Genomic DNA, 14960 nt, shown 5'->3' on the forward strand with positions numbered 1-14960 from the left:
GTCTGTGTGCAGTATGGATGGAGCGGATCTGTGTTTTGAGATCGTGAAGAGGGCCGATGCCGGGTTCGTCTACAGTGAGGCGGTTTCCAGGTGAGAGTCACTTCCTGTTCACGTCAAACACAATCGGCCTTCCACTGCTGAACATCTGTGCTCAATCTGTGTGTGTGTGTGTGTTCTCAGTCACTACATGCGACAGATACTTGAAGCCCTGCGCTATTGCCATGACAACAACGTCATACACAGAGACGTCAAGGTAAGACTCGTCTGTATCGATCTCTGACTCACATGTTCATCTTCATCATCTTCACCCATAAAACACACATGGCTTTTGATTTGAGAACACTTAGAGGTCATCTATAAGAATAACAAATGAGAAGTGAATAGACATGCCGAATAAGGCTTTATGTTTTTATTCTCCTGTCTGAAATATTCTTTATATTTATTGTTTATATTTACAGTAATGCATTTTGCAGACACTTTTTATCCAAAGCGTCTTGGATTGAAATCAAGGTGTGCGTGTTATTACTTCATGCTTTCACTGGGAATCGAACCCATGACCTTACAGTCTGAGCTACAGGAACGCAGAAGAAGTAGACAAGTCAGTTGTGTGTCTAAGATGATCTTCAACAGCTTGTATCCAGTAATCACAAAAGTCACTGGTTAGAAAGTGTCTGAACCATCAGGACGCGTCCCATCCATCTGTGATTACAGTGGGATTATTGTCAGATTGGCGCTTCAGCTGATCAGATGTGTGTGTTCATGAGATCACAGACTGTCTTTACAGAAAAACATGCTGAATGTAGTCTGTGTGAGATCAAACTATCGCTGGCCTGTGATTACATTAAGAACAGGTCTGTTTCTCTGTGTTTTCATCAGAGGAGTGCAGTAACTCTGTTCCTCCAGTAGGAGGCGTCCTTCATCATGTGTAAGTCAGTGTTCATCACTGCAGCTGATGCTGCTTGAAATACATGATATCTTGAAATAATTCTGAGGTTTTAACAACACTGACTGTCTACAGTTGTGTCTGATTTCTTGTCTGTTAGAGGGAAAATCTAAAACCAGATGTTTAGTTATGTCTTGCGGTTGGGTATCCAGCCATATATCCCACACGTGCTCACAGAAGTGAACTTTCCCATGCAAACATTTCAAGCTAGTCATTGTTTCCCATGAGTCTTTTCCGTTCACAGCCCAGTTTGGCTGACATGAGAAACTCGTCATCACACGTGGTGCTGCTCGTTTAGTTTGATAGGACAGCAGTCTGTGGACAGGGATCTCCGTCGGTGTTAAGGCATGCAGGTTTGGGGCGGAGGGGCGTAATGAGTCCCAGACTGCCTCGTGATGTGGCCAGCACTGCCGCCGTGGAGGCGTGGGACAAGGACGCCCTTCGAAACTCTGTGGTCGAGCTGTTGGTGCTGGCGGGTTCGTGGTGCAAATGGAAGAACTGCGAAAAGGCCTGAATGGTGGCCTTGCGCACTGATCCTGAGAGCATGAAGTACATGACGGGATCCAAGCAGCTGTTAAGGGCGGAAAGCAGCAGCATGGCCTCGTTGGTGCGGTCCATGAGCCGCTGCGTTTCGCAGCTGACATCGCTGAGCTGCGACGCCACGTAGACGCCCCTGAAGGCGTGATACGGAACGAAGCAGATGGTGAACAGAAGCGGCACCACGAAGGACTTCTTGGCGGTGCGGGCGTAGCGCGTGGCGTTGGGCAGGTCCGGTTTGTCCCGCGAGGCTTGCAGCAGTCGCCGGGCGATCCGTCCGTACGACACCAGCAGCACCACGAACACCAGCCAGAACACGGCCACCATGAACAGGTTGAAGTAGGCTTTCCCGCGGGCATGTTTCCTCTGCTTGTAATGGAAACATTTCCCGTCCTCCTCGTTGCCCTCGACCATGGCGATCATGGGAACCACCATCACCAGAGAGCAGCTCCACAGCAGGCCGCAGGTCACCAGACTCCAGCGGCTCCCCCGCAGCCAGCGCGGCCCGCAGCCTCTCTGAGAGCCCCGCACGCCGATGATCTTCAGGTAGCGGTCCAGACTGATGAGGCCCAGCAGGGTGATGCTGACGTACATGTTCATGTAGAACAGGTTGCCCACCACCTTGCACATGCGCGGCCCCAGCGACCACACGTTCCCTCGAGAGTGGTACAGCACCCGGAAGGGAAGACAGGCCACCAGAACCAGATCCGCCACGGCCACGTTGATGAGGAAGACGCGCACAGAGTTTCTGCGCGAGTGCAGGAAGAGGAAGACCCACAAAGCCAGTAGGTTTCCTGCCAGGCCGAACAGGAAGATGAGCGAGTAGAGCACCGCCAGCGGAAGCCGTAAGCTCTCCTCTTCCAGAGGACACGAGTGGTTGGGCATCAGCGTGCCGACGGTGTGATTGGTGAAGTGGTTGGTCGGCCAGACGGTGGTGCTCATTGTGTTGGACAGGATGTTTTTGTTTTTATCTTCTCGTTAGCGATTAGGCTGAAGTTCGCTGAAGTCTTTCCACTCGAGTCTTCAGCTCTGGGGAGAGAAACCGAGAAACAGACACGTTTTAATTGACTGTACTGAACAACAAGGGAAAATTCTGACTCGACCCAATGAAAATGAAAGGAGAGAAAGCTCTGGCCCATCCAGACGCCAGTGTGAGGAGCGTAAATTATAGTCAGGCAAACGTCCCAGAAACACATTCTGATTGGTGGTTGAAACGCCTCGTCCAGCAGCTGTCCCGGAGCACCTCGTCTCCTCTCAATTTTCCATTCCTTTTTTCCGGATCATTTTAACTTTTGTTAAATTATTTAAAGAAAGCAGGAATAGCTTGGCAGCTCTTTTCTGGATGAGTGTGTGTTGAACGGGAGACCTTAATAAAACTGAAGGATTGGCTCCTCTTGCATCTTTCATGAATGTGTGTTTTGGGTCTGGAGGAGGTTCATGGCTCATTCTGCAGCTGCACTGGGACTGTCATTCGCACTGAGCTGCTCTCTGCTTTCTCTGCCTCAGTCTTGCACTCTGTATAGAACTAAAATGATATACACTGCGTGTATATATGAAAAACTATGGGAACCACTGGCAGAATCTGTGAAAATGTGAATAATTTTAACAAAATAAGAGAGATCATACAAAATGCATGTTACTTTTTTAGTACTGTCCTGAGTAAGATATTTTACATAAAAGATATTTACATATAGTTTACAAGAGAAAAAAAAGCTGAATTTATTAAATAACCCCGTTCAAAAGTTTGTGAACCATTGGTTTTTAATACTGTGTGTGGTTACCTGGATGAGCTACGACTGTTTTTATGTGGTTCAAATATAAAGAAGATGCTGGAAATCTGAAGAATCTGCAGGACCTGAAGGATTTTTCTGAAGAACAGAGCTCAGTTTAACTGCTCAGAACAAACAAGAGACTCATGAACAACCATCACAAAACAAAAAAACAGTCGTAGATCATCCAGGTAACCACACACAGTGTTAAGAATCAATGGTTCACAAACTTTTGAATGGGGTTATTTAATAAATTCAGCTATTTTTTGTCTTGTGGACTATATGTAAACATCTTTTATGTAAAATATCTTACTCAGGACAGTACTAAATAAAAAGTAACATGCATTTTGTATGATCTCTCTTATTTTGTTAAAATTATTCACTTTTTCACAGATTCTGTAAGTGGTTCACAAACTTTTTCATGCAATTTTATATATATATATATATATATATATATATATAATATATATATATATATATATATATATATATATATATATATAAAAAATATATGTATGTATATGGTCAAGCTCAGAGCCCTCCCCTCAGACAGCACGCCAGATATGCATAACCTTTTGGTCCTTTACTACTGTATCTGATTTGTTTGTAAGTCAAATGTTGACTACTGTATGTATATAATATATATATATATACTGTGTGTGTGTTTCAAGTGTGTGTATATATACACACACTTGAAACTAAAGTAGAATCTAATCTTATCTAATTCACACTCGCTAGCTAGCATGTACTTCTTTCTGTTTTTTGTGCACTTCTGCTCTAGCGTTGTGTTATTCTGGTATTTATGAAAGCGTGTTTCTCCTGTGAAACTCTTCTGTTTGTGTGATTGTAATTTTACACCGCTCTGAATGAAGCCGTCTGCTAAATGAACATTTTCCCTTCATTTTTTTTTATAATTATTTATTATCTGAGCTGTAAATAGTAAAATAAAAATTTAACAAAGTTGGATTAAATCATGATTCGATTAACAGACATTTCAGAAATGATTTCATGACGCTTCACACACACACACATGATCATGTGCACGCTGTGTGCTTATTGCGTGCTAAAATGGTCATTTCATACATTTAGCATAATTTTAGTTAACATTTTTTTATAGAAAGATTTTTTGTAAAGTTTTTTTTTTTAAATTGATACTCTGCCCATTTTAGCAGATTGACCTGCATATTTTCTGACTGTATGAAGTACATTCATGTATGCATGCACATATTTTTCTCTGTCTGTCATTATTAGCGGCATCTGTAGAATAACACACACACACACACACACACACACACACACACACACACACACACACACACACACACACACACACACAGAGTTTGATCTCAGACACACACAGATGAATTTGTGAATTCTACTCACAGTTTAGCATGTTAATTCCTTCAGTTGCACAAACCGCTGCAGCTGCACATTCATCCATTCAGAAGGAACACAAAGGTTTTAGTCTTTCTGTCAGATCCTCTTTCATTCCTGCATGAGTGTCTGATGTCTTTCTGCTTCCCTTCCAAATGCTCAGAACGTCTGCAGTCGCTGCATGTGCTCGCGCTCTCTCTCTCTCTCTCTCTCTCTCTCTCTCTCTCTCTCTCTCTCTCTCTCTCTCTCTCTCTCTCTCTCTCTCTCTCTCTCTCTCTCTCTCTCTCTCTCTCTCTCTCTCTCTCTCTCTCTCTCTCTCTCTCTCTCTCGATACAGATGTTGAAGCTCAATCCTTTGACCGTCATCACAGCTTCACATTCATGCTACATTTCTGTATGTTTACTCCCTTGGTTTGTGGTTTTTGTTGAAAGGGTACATATTTCACATGAAGGGTTTGTTCCATGTGTCTCTTCTCATCTCATAGTATCTTATGTGACAGTGTATTCAGAGGTGACGTGAACATGTGGCTTTATGTAGGACGTGTTCAGTAGTTTTGTGTGTGTGTGTGTGTGTGTGTTCAGCCTCACTGTGTGCTGCTGGCCTCTAAGGAGAACTCAGCTCCTGTCAAACTGGGCGGTTTCGGGGTGGCGATTCAACTGGGCGAGTCCGGTCTTGTGGCTGGAGGTACGTGTGTATTTGCACCAAATACATAAGATCATGTTTACAGGAAGTTCAGACAAGCAGCCCTTTGCTCTGATTTCTTCTGAACCCCCTGGGCCTCTGTGTCTTTGTTTCTCGTGTCTCTCCTGTAGGTCGGGTAGGGACACCTCACTTCATGGCTCCTGAAGTAGTCAAGCGAGAGCCATACGGGAAGCCGGTGGACGTTTGGGGTTGCGGCGTCATTCTCTTCATCCTGCTGAGTGGCTGTTTGCCTTTTTATGGCACCAAGGAGCGTCTGTTCGAAGCCATTGTGAAAGGGAAGTACAAGGTACTGCATGATTTGCAGAAGCACCCCAAGAACACTAAAGACACGTCAGACGTCATGTTTCATATCAGATCAGGTCATTCCACTTCTGTTTTGGGGCAGAGTGATAAATCTGATGCGGATAGTACCGCTTTTGTCCCAACTCTAACACAGCATTACATGTGTCTATGGAGAAGTCAATCCCAGAATGCATTGTGAGGATTCTCCAATCTAAGATTGAGAGAAAAGGCAGTACTATTTAGTTTCATGCAAAAAAGAGATGTATGTAGGGCTGGGCAATAAAACGATAACAGTAATTATTGAGATATAATTGTTCTCGATAAAATGATATCAAGTGTTTGATAAATTACCATAGAAACCATAAAGTTACATTTTACCATGTTTATCTGTGGTTTTCATGATCTAAATGTGTGCTACTATGGATGACCAATGGTTCATTTTGATCAAACTCAGTCAGTCGGAATATTTAAAGTTTACCATATAAAAATGAGGTTGTTACCGCTGTTTTTGTTAATGAACATAAATTTATATCTACATACCAACTCAACTTACTGTCAAATGTGCATTTCTAAGAGACAAAACATGTAATATTTGAAACAATATCAGCCGTTAGCACATGCAGAAAGTAAGAAACTGAATGACTAATGACTGAAAAAGTGTAAAGAACTCAAAAAAGTGAAGTGTTTGTCATGTTCTGACAATAAAGAGTGGTTTAAAACCACAATTAACATTCTGCTTTCTACAGCTTTCACTTAGGAGCAAAAATCTGCCTTTAAACTTAAAACCAGAAAAATAAACTGAATTTAAAGGGAAAACAAGATTATTTTTCTGACCCCATTGGCAGATATTTGCTCTTGTTTTAAGCACGAACATTTTGATAAATTTCTCAGTAAATAAGACTTAATATCCTCAGTCATTTTTCTTCTCCAGTAAATGTGTCTTGATTTAAGAATGTTTAGATATTTGTGCTGGAAAACAAGACAGGAAACACTGAGGAAGAACGTCACTTTTTGCAGTGCAGTCTTCAGAACGGCTCTATCATATATAGATGCAAGCAAACGGCCGCTGGATGAAGCTGCTGTATAGTTCAGTGTGTGTTTGTTTGTCAGATGAACCCTCGGCAGTGGAGTCAGATCTCTGAGAGCGCTAAAGACCTGGTGCGGCGCATGCTGATGCTGGACCCGGCCGAGAGAATCACCGTCTATGAAGCACTCAATCACCCCTGGCTCAAGGTTACAGACACACACGCTCACTTCCCTCTGCTATTGTCCTTAAACCTAACCACTTATCATTAAATGAGCACACATCACTTCCTGTTTCTGTAATTCGAGGACTGTATTGGGTTCAGTTCGTCTCATGTTGTGTGTGTTGTGCAGGAGAGAGATCGCTACTCTTACAAGATCCACCTGCCCGAGACGGTGGAGCAGCTGAGGAAGTTCAACGCTCGGAGGAAACTGAAGGTATTTACTGTAATCATGTCATAAAACTCACCACAGACATTCACTGTGTTCCTGAACACCTGCCCAGCCCATTCACAAACATTTACTGTTAGATATCAGTCAAACACAGTGTGGTTTCTTTCCAGTAATAATCCTTAAATTGAGCCGTTTTTCAGTCAAGTCATCTTTATTTCTGGAGCACTTTATACAATACATGTTCAAACTAACTAACTCACGGTTTAAAAATCACGGGACTACATAAAAAGAAACAACAAGATGTTTCAGTGTTCATCTAAACACCCTCTTCAGTTGTAAAAATACAGGAAGTAACTCTAACAAATATACACACAAGTCACATGATCCGCACACATGCAGAAGTCACATGCCTACCAAGTTGTTCACATAGTATGCTTGCAAGAGCTGATGGTGTCTTAGAAAGTCATGAATCTACAGAGACATTTATACAGTACAGAATGATTTAAAGGGGTCATGAACTGCATTGTTTTATTGTTTTATAATGTTTCCTGGGGTGCACTTATGATGTTAGTATGATTTTTACGTCAAAAATGGATTTTAGCCATCTGATCTGAACACTGTTTTAAGGGGCGTGTCTGCTGTGAGACTTCAGTGTAAACACCCACTGCTGTGATTGGCTGACATCTTTCCATTTGAAATAGCCAAGTATTACTCTCTCTTTTAGTGCATTTTTACTATTACAGCTCTCAAGGTTAATTAGTCATGAAAAGTGTTGATTATAGCATCACATTTAGATCTGTGGCATTATATTCAGATCGTGGCATGAAAGGTTGCAGTGATGAACACTGTAGTCGATCACAGACATGTTGTTGAGCTCATGAAAGCAGTGATCTCATCATTGAAACTCAATTTCTGCACACTAACGAATGCTTTCATCGTAACTAACAGTGCAGACGTGATGTAAATAAGAGATTCGTTGAATAAAACGGGAGTCCAGAACTGATAAACTCGCTCTCTTTGATTGACAGCTCCAGCGACTGTAAAGGGAGCGTTCTTTGATCACTTTCTATATATATTTTAATCAGTGTTTAAATAAGAAATTATTTTCATCCTACTGAGAGAAACAATGTGAAGTTGACCATTTAGTCACTGGTTTGATTTACTGACACAAAGAACATGTGACTGTACATGAATCATTAATATCAGATCAGGCATTAGAATGAACACAGTTACTGACATGTTGTTGCATTACTGTTGAGTCCATATCGTAAAAGTCTGCGCCAAAATGCGATTGATTTACCAAAGAATTCACAGTGAAATTAACCGAATACAAATAAATAAAGCTCAACTGAGACATTCACATTGTTGAAAATAAATAACATATTCCTGCATTAGGTTCCTTTGAAAGGTAATGTTATTTTAGCCCTGTATCGCTCTTCTCTCCTCCTAACGCTGACAGATGATGAAGTAGGCGTTGATTTCTTCTGCGGAGGCAGAGTTTCACCTATCTATAGTCACACTCCAGGATCAGTCATTCGCTGGGTCTGGTGTCAATAAAAGCTTATAAAATGGATAGTTCCGGCCCCTGATTCTGATTGGTTGAGCCGCATTCGAAGCCTTTGTAAAATTCCCGAAAACATACAACTGACTGCATTACATAAGTATCACTGCGCCACAATGTATATGTTGCTAGAAACCGCTCTTAGCAACGTAAACATATGTTTGTTCTCTATTGATTTTGTTCATTGAAGCTTACTGCATCATGTAGAAGAGTATTGTGAGAGAGATATCTAGTGACCGAGTGTATTACCTGCATTCAGATTTAGCATTTTCCTTCAGGTCAGTCCTATGTTCATAATAAAAAATCTGTTTGAATATCCGCTGCGTTCTTAATGGGTTTTCCCGTGTATTATTGAATATTAAGTGTCTTTTAAACCCCAGATCCATTTCAGCTAAACCCAAATGTGCTCTAAGAATGTTTTGCTAATGTTCCCATTAAGTTAAGAAAATGTTATTTCTTAAATGTTCTCTGAATGTTCAAAACATCCAATTTTTAAAAAAAAATGTTTAAAAAATGATTTTTTCTTGGTCACGCAGATGTAAAGGAAATGTTATATTTTATCATTCTTCAAACATTATGGGAACGTTAATTCTGAATGTTCTCTGAATGGTCTGAAACAAACTTTAAAAAATATTAGGTGAATGTTTTTACATAAAACTAAACATTTCAGGTAAAAACATTCCATGAACGATGTATAAATAATGGTTTTGTGCTAACATTCTGAGAACATTAAAGATAACTCTGAACGAATGTTTTATTAAATGACACCAGTAGTCAGAAGTGATCTGGAGCCGCGTTCTTTAACAGATCGAACTTTACGACAGTTCTGGAGGTTTCAGGATATCGCGAGTAAAGTTCTGATTGACAGAGACACACTGCCACATGAAAGCACGGGATGTTGTGTTCTAATACATCAAACGTTGAGTCAGGTACGTGACAGATGGAGCCGGAGGAATAGAGATATGTGTGTGAAGGTGAAGACGTGTGGTTTGAAGATCTAACGTGTTTGTGAGATCTCTGGAAGGCAAATGTCAAATGTCTGCGGTTCATAAGAATGATTTCATCAAAATCTCCATAATGAATGAATAAAGAGATGAAGTCTTTTGTGAATAAAGTGTGTGGGTGTGTGTGATTCGCAGGGTGCCGTCCTCGCTGCTGTCTCGAGTCACAAGTTCAACTCGTTTTACGGCGACCCTCCCGAAGACCTCCACGATTTCTCAGAGGACCCCACGTCTTCAGGTACGTCCCCGCATGAGAAAGCGCCACACGGAGCTCTGCGTCCAGTCATTTTGTGATCTTCGTTTGATTCATTAGTCACTGTGAAAGTCTAGTGAATGTCAGGTGACCTCTAGAGATGCAGCGGGGCTCATGTTTTCTGCAGCGTCTTGATGCTGCGCAGGGAAAACCATCTCAGCGAATCCAGTTTACTGTGTGTCACATGGTGAACGCATCATCAGTCTTTAGCTGTTCCGGAAATACTCGAGCAAATGGGAACGACCCATTAGTTAACATGAACTAACAATGAATAATAATTTTGCAGCATTTATTAATATTAGTTACAATTAATTTTTAATATTAACAACATTTAATAATACATTAAAATCAAAACTTTTTTAGATAAATCATTGTGAACTAATATGACCAATTAACAATTGTATTTTTATTAACTAACATTGACAGATTATTAAACATTGTGAAAATATATTGCTCACTGTTAGTTCATGTTAGCATTTATTAAATTCAGTTATTGTTCATTTCAACATTTACCAATACTTTTTTAAAATAAAAAGTTGTATCTGTTAATATTATTTAATGGAGCTGAGATGACATGAACTAACAAAGAACAGTTGTGTTTTTATTAATTAATGTTAACAAAGGTTAATAAAAAGTGTAACAAATGTATTGCTCATTGTTAGTTAATGTTATAATTACGTCATAATTAATGTTAACAAACGGGACCTTATTGTAAAGTGTTCTGATGATCTGCCTTTAGTTTCTGTTAATTAATTAGTGTTCAGGTGTAAAAGTGTTCAGTTCTATATGTCCGAACGCTGTAGAAAAATCATCTGCTGAATATCAGGTCACTGGTGACCCATAATGCTCTTCACTGGCGTAACTTTCACTGGAGTCAAAGGAATCAGGGCTGGCGTTGACACAAATTTCACAATTCGATTTGATATCGATTCATTTGCATATATATCAGGTACAGTACGTCAATTTTTCTCAAGGACATAAAATCTAATGCTGTAAATTATACAGGAACCTCAGCTGGTACATCACTATAATATTACAGGTTAAAATTAACTGGTTTGTTTACATTTAAATTACACAAAGTTTTTATAATATTAACTTTTTAATGACATGTTTCTTCTTGGTTTTTGAAATATAAACATTTAAATGTTGGCTGCCATAAAATGCCATATTTATTTATTAGCGGTTGAAGCACTGATTGATCAACTACATTAATCATGATTCATTTCAGTCAGTTGTTCTGAATCTTCTGATGAATCATGTTTATTTGCTGCTGTAACTAGTAGTAAAGAGGAAGAGATGATCGTTCATGATCTGTCAGCACACATTAAAGACAAACACATTTATTGAATGAATTTAGTGATTTCGTATTAAAACTCTCAAATCTTATTGTGATTATTGGATGGGAGGCGCTACAAAGTTTATTCACTCATCAAATGCAAACGGCACAGACTAAAAGATTGTTTCTTGGCAATTAAGAATTGATATCAGTTCATCAAAATGAGAATCAATTAAAATTGAGAAATCGATATTTTTAACCCAGCCCTAGTAGGAAGTGGAAAGTGCCGCGCTCTGGTCTGTTCTGCTTGCAGATGCCTAATGTGAAGATTATTTTTGCGGCCGCCATCAGCAGGTCTAATGCAGAGGAAGTCTCTGGTATTGAGAAACAGCAGCACTTCTCTGTCGCAAAATTAAACTCTCGCTTCCTGTAACGTGTGGGGCCTGCGGCTTCGTCCTCCTCTGCGTTCTACTTTTCTGACTCTGCAGCGGTCGGAGACACAGAACAGAATGGCAAACTGGTTTTTTGTAAAACCACGCTGACATCACTGCGTTTCCTGGGACATGAACACTGGAATTGACCCAACGCCACCTGAGCTTAGTCTTCCTCTGTCATATTTACTGTCTTTATGTGTATGTGACCTGCGTTCAGATTCAAAATCATCAGATTTCAGTAAATGCAGATATATATTAGCATGCATATTACTAGAATATTGGCTGTTTATTAGTAATTAATAAGCACATATTAATGCCTTATTCTGCATGACCTTATTCTACATTCTTAATCCTACCCAATACCTAAACTTAACAACTAACTTACTAACTATTAATAAGCAGTAAATTAGGAGTTTTTTGAGGGAAAAGTCATAGTCAATAGTGAATATGTGTTCCCTATACTAAAGTCTTACCATATCATCTGATTTGACTTGGTTTAATATTGACTGTGAAATTCTGCCCATGAAGCATAAAGTTTGTTCCTGTTGATCCACAGTGTTTCTGTTTCATGCTCACTGCACACTCAACACTGCACACTAAACACACTGCACACCCAACACACAGCACACTAAACACACTGCACACTAAACACACTGCACACCCAACACACTGCACACTAAACACTGCATACTAAACACACTGCACACTGCACACCCAACACACTGCACACTCAACACTGCACACTCAACACTGCACACTAAACACTGCACACCCAACACACTGCACACCCAACACACTGCACACTAAACACACTGCACACCCAACACACTGCACACCCACCACTGCTCACTAAACACACTGCACACCCAACACACACCCAACACACTGCACACCCAACACACTGCTCACTCAACACTGCACACTCAACACTGCACACTCAACACTGCACACCCACCACTTCACACTGCACACTGCTCACTTCTGTTTCATGTTTGTGTGTCTGATCAGATTACATATGTTTGGAGATGGTGGAGGGTTACGAGAAGTGCATTGCATTGTGAGATAGAGTGTCTCTTGCAGTGTGGGCAGGGTTCATGCAGTGCACTGCAGATGCAGCTGGAGCAGGCTCTGATATACTCACGGTGAAGTTCTTTTTCGTTCTTCGCTTAGGGGTTAAAAAAACTGAAATACTATTGCAGCGATGTACTGTTAGTGAACACCCTGACAGATTTAGATGAATAAATATGTGCTGAATGTGTTTCCTCTTAATAACAGAATAAACACAGCATAAATGACAGCGGTGAGAAATGGCAGTTAAAGATGTTTGCAGCAGCTCTGAGATTCAGCACTTCAGTCACATGTTTATTTATACAGTGCTTTATACATTAGATTGCTTTAAAGCAGCAGCTTTACAGTGTTAACCATGAAAAACAGTGTCACTAGCCCCTTTCACACAGAAATCCCGGTAAATTACTGTAAAATTACCAGAATTACTTTACCTGTAAATACACAAAATGCTGTTCACACAAGCAATGACGTTCTGGCTTTTTACCGGTTAGAGACCATTCACACATCAGCAGCAAAATACCGGTAAATTCTGTGATGTCAGTGTGATCTCAGTTATCGGAAATGATCTTTAAACACTGCACTGTTGTCTTCATTCGCCCGCATTAGGAGAAGCACTTCAGTTTCACTATCTGTTCAATTTGACAATTTTTTTTTGTCGTCTGAGTGACAGGCATGAGAGGGTGATCAAACAGAACACGTTTTTGCTCTTAAAAACATGAGACGCGCATAATAGTATCCGATTGCAGAGCCGCAGCGCTGATGAATGGAAAAGAAGGCAGGATCTCGAGCGCGACACGCTGAAAAAGCTGCGAGACGTGGCGCAGTGGTCAAAGATGATTTAAACAGAAAAACTATTAAAAAGCTTACTGTAAACAGAGCGAGTAATCACGTCATCTCCATTAGAACTTTATGATTGGCCCAAAGCAGACTGCTGACGTCAGCGTGTTCTGACTTTATACATGCTCATACCGCTGATCTTTATTCTGTGTTCAAACAGAGCACATTCATTTACTGGTAATGTTCTCTTACTCGTTAATTGCCAGAACCAATTTACCGGTATTTTTGAAAAGGTCCTGATCACACATGATCTCTTACTGGTAATTTATGGGTAATTTACCAGTAAAGACTGTATGTATGAAAGGGGCTAGTGTCCGTTTCACTTACAATCACATCTTCAGTTTCTATTATGAAGCGGTTCTCCGGTGTGTTCATGTTTTTACTCGTTTCTGAACAGAAGAAATGAACCAGAGAATATTTACACCTCAAAGAAGGCGGAGCCTTAGAGCCACACCCATCTATTGCATCATCACCATGGACCAATGGGGGGGTTCAAAGGGGTTTAGCAGCCAGAGCGAAGTTCACGAAACAAACTTTGTTTTGGCCTGATTTTGTTCAAAATGACGTCACACCAGTTCTTTGATTTCACGTGAAGTATATCAGGGCCTCAGTGTGCTGGTGTGTTCTCGTGTGTGTGTGTTCGTGTGTGTGTGTGTGTTCGTGTGTGTGTGTGTGTTCGTGTGTGTGTGTGTTCGTGTGTGTGTGTGTTCGTGTGTGTGTGTGTGTTTGTGTGTGTGTGTGTGTCTCTTTCAGTAATCTCACTGAGTTGTTGTTGTTGTTGTTGTTTCTAATGCTGCCTGTACTTTAGGATTGCTTGCTGCAGAAAGTAGGTATCCCAGTAGCCTTTGCTTGCCACCCAAACAACATCTTCCTCCTCATCTTCATCTGTTGTCTTGCATGTTCCTGAGTGCTGTCTTCTTTTTTTACTGAAACACGATCAAACTCGACTAAGGACCATTAGAAACCACGATTCCTCTCATTTCTCCCACACACATGAACACATCTGTGCGTCATGTGAGCTGTGTGATGATCCGTGACGTTCAGCTCCAACAGCGCGTGTGTTGAGCTTCAGGAGCGTCTCAGCAGCTTCAGTGCTTCCATGACGTGTTTCTGTATTCATGCACATTCACAGAGTACGAGCAGAGAGCTGGTGTGACTGATGTGTGTGTGTGTGTGTGTGTGTGTGTGTGTGTGTGTGTACGTGTGTGTAGGGGCCGTGTCTCAGGTGCTGGACAGTCTGGAGGAGATCCACGCGCTGACTGACTGCAGTGAGAAAGATCTGGACTTCCTGCACAGCGTCTTCCAGGACCAACATCTGCACACACTGCTGGATGTGAGTTCACACACTCACTCTCACAAACTCTCACACACTCACTCACACACACTCACACACACTCACTCTCTCTCACACACACACACACACACACACACTCACTCACACACACACTCACTCTCACACACACATACACACACATACACAGTGCACTCACACACACACTCACTCACA

The 14960-nt window shown here is 41.1% G+C and overlaps 2 protein-coding genes across 11 annotated transcripts in view; one reads left to right on the forward strand and one right to left on the reverse strand.

The window, feature by feature from the left end:
- The window catches only part of caskb (calcium/calmodulin-dependent serine protein kinase b), a 44031-nt gene that overhangs the window by 12339 nt on the left and 16732 nt on the right, over positions 1–14960 (forward strand). For 7 of the 10 annotated variants that reach the window (XM_051897259.1, XM_051897257.1, XM_051897263.1 and 4 more), the window contains exons 4-12: positions 13–90; positions 181–253; positions 5205–5307; positions 5436–5611; positions 6718–6840; positions 6985–7068; positions 9724–9823; positions 14262–14279; positions 14665–14786. In XM_051897259.1, the coding sequence (XP_051753219.1) occupies positions 13–90; positions 181–253; positions 5205–5307; positions 5436–5611; positions 6718–6840; positions 6985–7068; positions 9724–9823; positions 14262–14279; positions 14665–14786 (877 nt within the window). The remainder of the gene's footprint in view (positions 1–12; positions 91–180; positions 254–5204; positions 5308–5435; positions 5612–6717; positions 6841–6984; positions 7069–9723; positions 9824–14261; positions 14280–14664; positions 14787–14960) is intronic. The other 3 variants (XM_051897260.1, XM_051897264.1, XM_051897267.1) reach the window with 1 other exon arrangement.
- On the reverse strand, positions 395–4895 carry gpr34a (G protein-coupled receptor 34a). Its single transcript, XM_051897281.1, has 2 exons — positions 4633–4895; positions 395–2509 (listed from the first exon to the last, which is right to left on the reverse strand). Exon 2 carries the CDS (start codon positions 2420–2422, stop codon positions 1238–1240), a length of 1185 nt encoding a protein of 394 aa, XP_051753241.1. The 5' UTR covers positions 2423–2509; positions 4633–4895; the 3' UTR covers positions 395–1237.

The sequence above is a fragment of the Ctenopharyngodon idella genome, chromosome 6 (assembly GCF_019924925.1).
Source record: "Ctenopharyngodon idella isolate HZGC_01 chromosome 6, HZGC01, whole genome shotgun sequence".
Lineage (NCBI taxonomy): Eukaryota > Metazoa > Chordata > Actinopteri > Cypriniformes > Xenocyprididae > Ctenopharyngodon > Ctenopharyngodon idella.

Excerpts from the sequence above, each read along its gene's own strand:
- gpr34a (XM_051897281.1), bottom strand. The coding sequence starts at position 2,422 with ATGAGCACCACCGTCTGGCCGACCAACCACTTCACCAATCACACCGTC.